Source organism: Trachymyrmex cornetzi, unplaced genomic scaffold (genome assembly GCF_001594075.2).
Source record: "Trachymyrmex cornetzi isolate Tcor2-1 unplaced genomic scaffold, Tcor1.1 scaffold218, whole genome shotgun sequence".
Taxonomy (NCBI): Eukaryota; Metazoa; Arthropoda; class Insecta; order Hymenoptera; family Formicidae; genus Trachymyrmex; species Trachymyrmex cornetzi.
In genome coordinates this window covers 504,496-517,005 of record NW_017296825.1, presented here as the reverse complement: position 1 = coordinate 517,005, position 12,510 = coordinate 504,496, and the positions used below count along the sequence as shown (strand labels likewise).

The 12,510-nt window shown below is 33.6% G+C and overlaps 1 protein-coding gene across 1 annotated transcript in view; it reads right to left on the bottom strand.

Annotated features, from left to right (window-relative positions):
* Dscam2 (Down syndrome cell adhesion molecule 2) overlaps positions 1-12,441 on the bottom strand; it is a 133,509-nt gene extending 121,068 nt beyond the window's left edge. Inside the window, exon 1 of the mRNA XM_018505884.1 lies at positions 12,350-12,441. Coding sequence (XP_018361386.1) covers positions 12,350-12,377 — 28 coding nt within the window. The 5' untranslated portion in view covers positions 12,378-12,441. The remainder of the gene's footprint in view (positions 1-12,349) is intronic.
* Between the last annotated feature and the right edge of the window lie 69 nt (positions 12,442-12,510).

Below are 12,510 nucleotides of genomic sequence, written 5' to 3'. Positions count from 1 at the left end.
AATATATATATATATATAATTATTATTACTAACATTATAGTAGTAGGTAATAATCATAATTATGATAATATGTTATATATAGTCACAAATACCAGAAACTTTTCTCTTAGTAGTATGTATTGTCATTCTGAAATCGTATATAATTCTTTCAACAAAGGTATTGCAATCGTTCTTTTTAGTAGATATCTTTGTGTCACATCGGCGTAAATATTTAACCGGCAATAAGCTGATCGGCTGCTGGTATTTTCAATCCTCGATTAAACGCGCGCAGATAGATGACACGTCCATTCACCGACGCGTTTAAAGTATCCCTACGGCGTTAGCGCATGCTGTACAACTAAACGTATGTAAACACGTTTATCCTGGAATAATTCAGCAGTTAACGGCGTAACACTCGATGTGCGCGTGGGCTAATTTCGCCACTAAAGGGAGTTACTAAATATAGCATGTGTACATATTAAATCTATATCGCTATGCCGCTCTCGAGTCATCAATGACACGGCGGTGCAGTAACTTCTATTACAAATGAAAGGTAAGTTAATTAGCGTCATGTGTTAATACGGAACTATCGTTTGCATAAAAATTTGCATGTTTTATAATTATTTAAATTTGCATTGCGCGACTCGTGCTACTATTCTACCACTGTTCTAGAAATGTTGAACAAGTTATGAACGCGTAAAAATAACTGATAACTGAACGTTCGAGCACGTTACAGCGTTCCAACGTTTCAGCGCCGATGATTTTAATTCCGCATGCGTGTCTACGTTTTCCTTGCAACTCGCCTGATATCACGGTCGAACGATGCCGTTATAGGTATAATAGATTCATTGCCATGCAAATTTGCCCGCGTTATGGATGTTACATCTTAACTACGTTCGCTTGCGTACTATCGAGGAAAATTTCATTCTTTCGTGATCAAGACTGGAGTTTAAATCAACGCTTTTAACAAAATACGGATACGATGAGCACACGATTGTGTGATTTGTTTTATCATCACTTTACATTTTGTTAATTTCTTTTAATTTAATTTAAATAATAAACAATTTCGAAAAGCTATGCGAAGAAATAATGAAAAAAATAATAACAATATGTTTTAACATTATTATCCACACACTGAGAGAAAAGTGTTTGGTATTTAAAGTTACATATAATTACGTGGTAAAATAATTAAAATCAGAGGCTTTATTTTTATAGCTACTACTTCAATGTTAGTAATAATATAATAATTACATTATAATTCTACAAACAAATATATAGTTGGTATCGAGAAAAGTGACTATAAATTATAGTTAATTACAGTTATAATAATTGCAACTATTTATTGTTTTAGTGCATGATCATTTTACCAGTAGGTGCCTTGAAAGAACACTTTGGTTAAAATATCTAAAGATTTAGCTATAGGTACAGACCAACAGATCTGAAAATAATTTTGTTAGATCGAAATAATTCTGTAGGACGTTCAAATTGATTGAATATTCAAAATATTTTACAGCAGGCTTATCATGTTTGAGCATTCTATAGAATTATTTTAATAATCGAATAAAGTTATTTTGAGATCTGTATCTCTAGCTAAATTTTCAAATACTTTAACAAAATCATTCTATCCTTGCCTTTAAAAATATCTTCTTATTCCTTTTTTGTTTATCTTATAAATCGCACTTTGATCTATCTATTGAGGAACATGTCATCGAGCACGCAGGGGTGCGTTTCAAAACGCAACTTTGGTAACTAAAATCTATAGTTAACGTAACGTAAACTATAGCTTTTTAGTAACCAAAGTTACGTTTTGGAACGCACCCCAGGAGGTGCGTGCACGCGTCTTTTGTTGTGTCGATGAAAAGCAATCTCAATGAACGAAGGTAAACGATCGGTCCACTCGTAGTGCCAACTGGCGCGCGCGTTTAAAGACGCGAAGGGTTTAAAGGGGAGCCAATTGATGTTTCGTCGCGGGGGAAGAATTCCGGCTCAATGAGGTCTCTGACGGTATCGAAAGATGTCGAGGGTGTTCCGGCCATGTATGAAACCGCTTCGTGAGCTTTAATTTACGATCCCGTATAAATCGCAACGTATACATTCAAAACTCGACCCGTCGCCGTCGGTTTTTGTTTGCGCGATATGAAAAACTGTCGGCTCTTTGTTTGCAGCTCAATTCGCTCGGGCTCGAATTATTTTTCGAGATTTTGCAGAAATTTGTATTGCGAGATGAGCTTGCGCTTGCATAAAAAATGTAATATATATTTTTGAAGATTGATTTTTAATAACATCGTAAAAGGCTGTTTATTAATGACACTGTAAAATGTCGATTACGATATTGTAGTGAGAGTTGGCCGGATATAAATAAAAAAAGACTTTTTATTCTTATACATATATAAATATATATGATAAATATAAACCAAATTTACAAAATATTAATTTAAGAAAGAATAATTCATCTACAGAAGATATATATATACAAAATAATATATATAATTTACAATATAAAATATATAACATAATATGTATAAAATTTAAAAAAAGAGTAGTTGTTTTTTTTATATTTAATTACTAGAAGTAATTTATAAAAAATTGCATAACAGAAATGAGATGACATCGATCTCGTAAATCGAACGAAAACTTGTATTTGTCCATCTATTTTAAATTGCACAAGTTTGTTGCGGATGTTAAGTGCACTGCGAAAAGTATCCGAACGTGATCCCAAAAGTTTGATCGTGATAAAGCTGCGACTGATCGCTTTCAATGATTTCGTTCTGCAAGTTGCCTAGCTCGTTTCTTCCTTCGCGTTTTCACAGTAATCCACGAGCGCTTATTCGCAGAGAATCGAATGTTGAAAGACGAGTTATTAAATTTGCGTTGTCGACCACCACCGGCGATTATTTCCGAGCTCAGAGCTCTTCTCGTGTTTGTGAGTGTCATCGAGCAAACGATCGAGCGGAGGAACGGCAGGGGGTGGGGTAATAAAGAAAACCGGTGGTGGCGTCATGTCGTACAAGGGAGAAAAGTGGTGGCAGGACGAATAGAGGCAGGAGGGAGACAGCGATTTCATTATGACTCCGGACAAAATCCTCTCAAAGCGAATCTCACGGGAAAGAAGAGTAAGAGTACCAACTATAGTTCGGGCACAGTCTGAAATAATCCACCGACGACGACAGAGTAATTTCAATTGTAAATGTTCGCGTAAAACTTTGGGGCTAAGAAACAGCCAACGTTGAATTGCCGCACCGGACTATGCGGCATGACGTATCTTAATCGCTTTTTCACTAGCTCGCGGTAATTCGTACCGAACACGCCGTCTCACAATGTTTCCGATATTCGCACCGTTAAGTAAATTCTTGTTTTTTTCCCTTGATATATTATTTACCATTTTCTTTTATCTTTAACGGATTAAATAATGATATTAACAATTTTTTGTTGATGATAATTGACAGTACATTTGACTTGCAAGCGAATTATTATGAATTTATGTGAAAAAATATTATAATACATATAAATTATAAGGTACTTGAGCCGAATAAGGATCAGGCACTAAATAAGGCCCAATTTTAAATTTATTACTTTAAACTCGCCTTACGCTTGCAGTATATACTTAAAAAATGTGTCATAGGAAGTAGATAAAAAAAGATTAAAAAATTGGAATCGGTAGCAACACTTTTGTTTAATATAATAAAAACTTGTGTGTATGAGGCTAGCATGAGCCATTTTTATGTCTGCTGCAAAATTTACCAGTATACAATATTTCATAATTTATTATAATTCATTATAATATTACTAAACTTCCTAACTGTGGAAAATAACTAATAAATCAACTTTTTGAAGTAAGTATAAGTATTTTTTTTTTAAACACTGTTCGTATTAAATAAGGCCCACTTGTGATTATTATTATAGCTATTATTATTTATTTGTTATGTATGGAGTTTACGCCAGAAAATAACGATTTTCAATGCTGCTATCTTTTAAGAACCCAAAACTTCATTCAAATTGCTAAAAATTTCCAAAGATTAAAAGGTTAATTATAAACAAAATTAAAGATAATTGTAATATTTGAGAGTAGAGTAAGTCCTAAGGAATTTCCTTTCTATAATTAATAATTATTTTAAAACTGATTTAGAAAGAAAATGTCTACTTTCTTTGTTATTTTTAATTTACTTTTTATTATATTCGTATGGATGTAATAATGTTTAACAAAATTTTTTTTCGTTCATTTACACATATTCTATAAACAATATATTTTATCTTTGGGAGTGAATGAAATGAAGATTTGTTTCTCAGTTTATTTCAATATCCCTATAAATGAAATTAAAAAAAATAAATAAAATAAATTAGGTGGGCTTTATTCGGCTTAGGTACCTTACATACAATATTTTAATTTTTCACATGAGTTTAAAAGTTTACAAGTTTTAGCACGTATTATGGTTTTGCTAACAATTTCATTTTTTATTTATGAAATATTAAATTATAATAAAATATCTCTCTTATTTTCGGTTATGGAAGTATTTGAAAGAGTTATGAATTGCTGAAAAATAATTATAAACGAAAATCATAAGTAAATTTCTCAAATAGACAAATATGATGTTGAAAGAAATATTGATTTCCAATTTTGTATTAAACACCATTTGGATATCATGATGAACTAATATGACGACTAATAAAAAGAGAATGAAAACAGTATATGTTTTTATATAAATTAAGCAAGGTTAAACCCAAGTCTTTGAATAAGATACTTAAAGAACTTATCGGCAGAATGCCAAGAATTTAGATTCTATTATTAAAACGCAAGGAGATTAAGCTTGAAGAAATAAAAAAAACTAAGAAAAAAGTATTTTTAACTGAAAATATGTAATATTAAATTAAAAGACATAATACATACAAATTATATTCTTTTATATTTTTTATATTTATATAAATAGAGAATGAAACACTTTTGAGAGAAGTATATGTATTTCTGATTAACACACTTAACACAGATATTTTATTTGATTATAAGTGACACAATATAAGATATTGATACCACTTGAGGAAATCGGGTAATATCACTGCTTGAAAAGTGTCAGACAAACGATTGTAGTATTTGTGTCCTTTTCAATCTGAACACCTTTTATTCACGATGCGTGCGATCGGCAGATTACAAACGGATCGTATACATCCGTCACGTATATGTATCATCATTTCCGCCTATATCGGTCACTAAAGTTCTTCTTCGTGCTTCTGGCATTCCAATAACGCATACGAGATCGTGGAACGTAAGCGGCAGCTGTGAGATTGAAAGCTCTGTTCGATTCTCACCCTGAAAGCCAGGGCGCGTATCAAATAGTACGAAAGGTAAAGGAAAATGAAAGAGAGAGGAAGAAGAGGGGAGAGGGAAGAGAGAGAACTAGAGAAGCAGCACACGAATAGGACGAACGTCATAAGTTGTAGAGAAATTGGAGGGTTCGTAGTTAGCAACTTTCGAACTCACTTCACCCTTTGCTCTTCATCACTTCGTGCTTCGACCTAGACTCATGCGACGCCGGTCTCATGGCGATACGAATCAGTTTCCTCGAGTTTATATTCATAACGAATAAATTATTCAATCCGGTGCCGGGATTCGAGCCCATTGGGATGCGTAGGCCCGTCACGTCGGCTCGTGTTATCCACCTAATCGGAGAACGTACCGGCGAAAAAGCTCCGCATCTCTCTTTCAGCCGCGGGCGTTCGCTCGTCGATCGATATAGCCGGCTTGGATTTCGATAGTCATTTTTGTTACCGACGATCAAAATAAAAGTTAAATGAGAAATTTCCACGTGTAATCGTAAAGTAAAACTTTATAAATATCTAATTTTTGTATAATGAACCTTATTCGAGAGATAATTTTACAGGAAACTAACGAATCCACGAAGTTACGAAATGGAATTATCAATCTGATTGTGAGTAATATCTTAGTGCTTAAGGATATATTGCACATATTTATAAATGTTTTATATTTATACTTTAAATAAACTATGTGCATATAAAAGTTATATTTATAACATTCTATTTTTATTGAATAACACTTATTATTTATTTATATTATTTATTGTTATAATATTTTTATACTTATAAACTATAATATTTTTATTGTTGTATAATTTTGAAAATAGAATGACAAAAGTCTCAATTTTTTTGTACGAATACTTAAAAGTTTAAATATTCAAAACAATTTATGCAAGGTTTCATTACGATTCAGGGATTAGTTACAAATAAATATATTTGTTTATCTATAACTGATTTCTGCATCGCAACGTAACTTTTGCGTAAATCTGGAATACTTATATTTAAAAAGTGACGTTTCTGAAACTTTTTCATTATTTTGAAAAAATATATATATACATCTTTAAATATTTTAGTATAAATTTAAATACATATCCAGTTTCGTAAAAATAAATTATTTACTTGGTATGAAGATACTGTCGTCGTGAAAATATAGTAAACATATTTTTTTTTATAGAGTAAATCATTAATTTTTATTTCGCTTATGTCAAATCCTTTACAAAGCGTATGATATATACATGACGAGAAAATGTCCATTTTTTTCATGTACTGTTACATTATTTTGTATGTCAAAAATAAATTATATTTTTTAAAACAATTTTACGGAATGCAAAAGATTAATGGTGAACGTCTAGAACGAATGTGGAAAAATATCAGCTTCAGATTGAATAGCGGTGCAGTGGAAAATCCACACGCTGTTGCAGGCATGCCTTTCCGGTGTTTCCGAGTGAGAAATAATTAGCAGGTTTCATCACCCAGCACGTATGTCCGCTCGCGCGTTTCAGCGACCACGCTTTGAATACGTCACCTCGGAAGCGAATATCGCGCGTTTATTGCAGCGCCGAAAAGTACGATCATGTTAAAAGCGCAGTTAAAGTAGTAGGAATATAGCTACACGAATTTCCGAAATGCTGAAATTGTATTGACGTTAACAGTTAATTTTACCTTTTAGAAAAGTTACGGTTGGCTAGATGAGATGATAGAGATCAATGAGTTTTCTATATAATTAGTTTAAATAAAATTTAAACTTTTAAAGTAAAAAAATAAAATTTAAAAAAAAACAATTTTTAGCTTCAATATTATATTAAGAAAATTATTCTCAACTCAATGAAAATTGTTCTTAACAGAGAAGTTTCTTTTTTTATTGAACTTTTTAATAATTGACCTTTCTAAATTTCCGACTTATTATTAAAATAACTGTTGCATCTTGAAAATATTGATCTTAAAGATTGATGTTTACGTTCCCTCTGTCCAAACTTTTGACTTTCACAATTTCACTTTCTACACTTTAGCATATCTCATCCAGTAGTTTCTACGTTTTTAATTGCTATGTTAAATTTTCGACTCGGCTATCAAAGTTTCCGTTGCATATCGAATGTTTTATATGACATTATTATTCCATGCGTTATTAAAGAGAACTCTCAATAATGCAAAGTTAGTCAAATGGCTTTTTAATTTTGTTTTAATTAATCTTTAATTTACCACTAATTTTTAAAAAGTTTCTGTTAATTTGATGTACTACTCTCTATACGCGAGGGACCTAAATCTACATAAATATAAATATATAAATATAACATAGATTAAATAGTCTTTTTTACTTTATTTACATTTAGTTGATTATAACCAATTAAAAGGACTGAAAGGATTACTTCACCTATGTTATATTGTATTTATTTATTTTATTATATTTAGACCTCTCGCGTATAGAGTCAAATTATAGAATATAAAGCATAAAAAGTAGATTAAAATTGTATAAGTGCCAACTGCAACAACAGCTACAGATCAGTGTTATCTGTGTTATGACCTCTTCGATGTGGTACATGTGAGGTATATTTATTTCGCTATTCTCTAAAACATTTAGAGTCAATCTTACATTGAAGAATGAAATCTTACTCTTAAGGATTGAAAATTGAGTCACTCTTTTTCAAGCCTGGCTCAATTTTCACTCTTTAGAGTGAGGTTCCACTCCAAAGAATTTAGAGAATTTACTTATGCTCACAGGATGCTTTTAACTGATACTCTTTTAGTACGTAATTAAAATACTTCTTATCGTACATTCTTTTTTATCCTCTTCCGCACAAAATTTATTTCTGCATCCAGGAGACTTCCTCGCAGTACCGTCACTAAACAGTAACGGCACATGTAAGACTAATTCCCGTACTATAAGTTGCTGTACTTATGTCATTTGATATCTGGGATGCCAAAGATTTTAAAGACATGCGAATACGTTCTGAGGACGTCAATGATATTTCTCAGCTTTGATAATGAGCTCTGATGATGATCAACCGAATAAGTCAGACGATATCTTTAAAATATCAGAATTGTTTTCTGCAGGGATTATTTTAAGGATTTCAAATAATTTTTAATACTTCTATTATTGTCTACAAAATGGAATACAATTAACACGTATATGCGCAGGACCCAAAATGGGCGAAGTTTTTGAAAATATTTACTTAATCAGAAAACATGATTAATATTGATATCCCAATTTGGATGCGCGAGAAGATCGGGAATGAGAAGGATAAAGAAAAGGACGTTATCTGATATAGGAAGGAGAAGAGTCTTATTAAGGGTGGCTCTTCCACCCTCCTTAGCGCTTAAATTTCAGAACGTCGTTCTACGAAACACGGGCGACATCGTTAAAGCACGGCAGTCGAGATTAAAGGCTTTCCCGGATTCGAGAGATTTCAAGTCCAGGATTGTCCGCAATTAGTGCGGAACGAGGGGGTAAAACGGTGGCGGTGGCAGCGGCGGTAGCGACAACGACGGTGGCGAGCTCCTTTAGGAAACTATATATAAAGCATCCTGCGCGGAGGCGAAAGAAAGCAGGAACGTTAACGAGAAGAATCTCAAGATGCGTTGCGATCGTTATCGGTTCTTCTTCTTTTCTACAAGCCCTCAGCTGTCTGAAAGATGATTGCATTCGCCGCCAGACAAACGTACAGCGGGAAGACGTCGAGAAGTTCGTAATTGATAGTTCTTCCTTGTACACGTCTCGAGTTTATCGTCTTTATGTATCATTAAGGGAGTTATTAAGGAGACGGACGGTACAGTTGACTTTCGCGATTAATTAACGTCCTTAAGCGAGATAAATGAGAGCGCGGAGATTGGAGCTTTTTATACACTCTCATGGCAGCACGATTTTTCGTTGACCTAAATAATTTCGAGTACGCTCGCGAGTACGGCTGACGAACGAGCTAATTTAATGATCGATATTACAACGCGAATAATTTTGGTGCAAAATATGTTTCTCTTTCCCGTATTGCGATAAATTAAATAAGGCAAAGTTTCAGTTTACGGTAATACTATAATACATTAATTTTAATGTATAAACAACATAATGATAAATGTACATTGATGAGAATTATTCGCGCATTTAGCTGTTTTTGAATATTCATATATTTCATATTTTTCGAATGGCGGAATCAAGTGGCTATACATATACTTAAAAACAAAATTTTTTTACCATTATTATTATATCTATCACTTTTTCACGTTTAAGGTTCCTGATGAGTCACCGCGGCCATATTGAATTGTGACGGCATAAGCGGGAATGACACGTTAAAGTTTCTAGTTATTTCTAAATGAAGAGAATTTGGATAAAACTAAATGATAAGATAGTTTTAATTAAAATATTTGTAAAAATGAGTCGAAGTTTTCCTTATATCTCCCATCCTTCTCCCCGACAGTCAGCAAATATAGTCGTAAAAAACGGATAAAGTGAAAATAGATTTAAAAGCCTATGTATGTCTTTTACGACTATATTTACTGACTGTCGGAGGGCGGGGAGGTATAAGGAAAGCTTGGGTTTATTTTTATTAAGTGTTTTAAAGCGATTTTATTATTTGGTTTTATTCAAATTCTCTCTCTCTCTCTCTCTTTCTAGGCAGAAACTCTATGTTATGCGCATTTGCTCACAAAATCATAGTAATATTAGTCTATAAGCTCTCAATTCTGTGACAATATGTTCTTTGAGATGTTCCATATATCTTTTTGCATGTTTATCCGCATTTTAATAGTATATATTATATATCAATGCGATATCTTAGTTTTTCTGTATGTGTGCTTATTACTCACATAAACTCTTATCTTTATAAAATATGCTTGTTCATATTTTTCTTTTAAAATCTTTGTATATTGTTTCTTCAGAATTTGATATTTTTCGATGTATATTTAATAGATTTTTTTTTGTATATTGGTTTTAGCGCTTGAGGGGACTTGTCCCAGAGCGCATAATAAATGCTGCTTCTCTCTCTCTCTCTCTATTTACAAATGGCATGCAAGGAGCTTCAATACGTTATTCTCAATTATAACGTCACGATACAATATGATCACGACCAATCAAGAGCTTTACTTTAAATAAACATGCACTGTAATTTCTTTAAATATCCTAGCTGTATCTCATTATTCATTATATCGATTATCAAAAACAGAAGATTTAGAAAACGTTGAAAATGTAAAAGAGAGCTAATTTAGAAAGAGAAACGTTTACATAAAAAACATTGTATCGTTGAATTAGTATTGTTCTAAGTAGAACTTTCCTCCCTGTAGTATCTTTCCGTCATCTAAATCGCGTATCTAATTACAGTCTCGTACGTGCCTAATAAAATTTGAGTAGATCCACGAGTTTCGCTAAGGTTTCTTTACGCAGGACGAACTTATTAGTGTGCAGCTTCGCGGAATTAGATTTCCGTAAGCGTTGGTGTGCTTGCGCGCGCCCGCACCCTGTTCTATCTTGTTTCCAACGAAACTTTTCGAAGCACATCGCAACTATAGACGCGGGAGAGAACACGCGCGCACGTCGTGTCACACGCGCGTTTACACGCGCAGGAAGTTGGACGGTTGCGCTGAAATTGTTTCCACGGGAAAATAGTATGGACGTGCGGTAACCGGCGTCGCGATAACGCGTACGGATGTTCCGCCGCGACGCGAAACTTTCGCATGAGCAAATTTACACTTCGATCGCTTCAATTACACGCTGCGACGTCGCAGCCGTGATATCACGCTACGAACAGTCGTTTTTATTATAGCGCAGCCTTTCAGACATCTAGGACACTTTAATATAACGTACTGTGCAAATAGCGAAAAGTAAAACGAGAGATCACGATCGCTGTAAGCTCCATCGATCGATATACATAAAAAGAACAATTTTACTGAAATATCTGAAAATTTAAATAGATACAAATCTGAAAATAATTTCGTTGGACCATTAAAATAAATATCTAAAAATTTAGGTAGTTTCTGATCTAAAAATAATTTTATTGGACACCATCAAAGTAATTATGTAGGAAACTCAAGCATGAATAATGCTGCAAAATATTTGACATTCTAGTAATTAGCTTGAGGGTTCTATATTATGTATCTAATTATTTTAATGATTCCAATAAAATTATTTCCAGATCAGTATCCAGTTAAATTTTTAGATACTTTAGCAAAACGGTTCTTTCCATGTATAAATATCGAATTTTTGATATTAAGATTTATCGTATTCGAAATGCGACGATTCCAAAATTACATCCAAGTCTGCGGATAGTATATGGACGAAATTTACGATACTCACTACGGTACGCACTATTCAGAAGTCACGTGTACGGCAAATCGTAAAGTCAAAATGAAAATTTGGTTCGCACTAAGAATCCTCGGAACTCCGATGTTTACGGTATTCGCGATATGAGCTACTTGTTTTTTTCTTTTTTTTAATAAAGACGCGACATCTTGTCGTAATGGCAGCGGAGCATTTGCATGCTTCGCAAAATTCCGTTCATAAAATATCTATTTAGCGACGACTTCGCCATATTTATTAATAAATATGCACAGGTTGCACGGAAAAGCTCACATTTTCGAAATAAGCGGAGATCGCCGGAGAAACGATCAAACCATCATGCGATATCAATGCACATTTCCAAATCAAGTATAATAGAGCGAAGAACGAGCTTCTCGGCGTTATCGTGAAAAGGGTAAAATCCCTGGATCAGTATGCACATAATATAATCCGACATTCTGTAGAAATGATGAAGTTCGAACAGACGGTCGTTTAAATTCACTTTTTTCTTTGAGCGTCGATTGCACACACACACCAGTAACATTACTTTTATTTAACTAAATCTTCATTTCTCTTGTCTGTACTATAAAACTATATAAGACTCTATAAAGAAAAAGTGAAACAAGAAATGTGTAATTTGAATTTAATTTGAACCAGGCAACGCGCAAATATCGGTCTAACAGATCCTTTTTACGACTCAATGCTTATGCCATTGTCGGTTTTCTATTTTATTCACTACAGAGAAATCGAATTCGTAATGAAAAACTAGCGATAAATAAAAAGAGACACTAAAGGAAGACTTACCTGCGAAGATTAGGCAGCGGGCCAGCATCCTTCGATCTTGTGGTCGAATCCCACGCTCGACCGAGCTCGATGCCTAGTCTTCTTCAAAGAGGAACGCACGTCCGTTTCGGCGTCACCCTCGTGATCTACCGCGCTGCCGTCGAGTCGTTGCCGGATCGTCA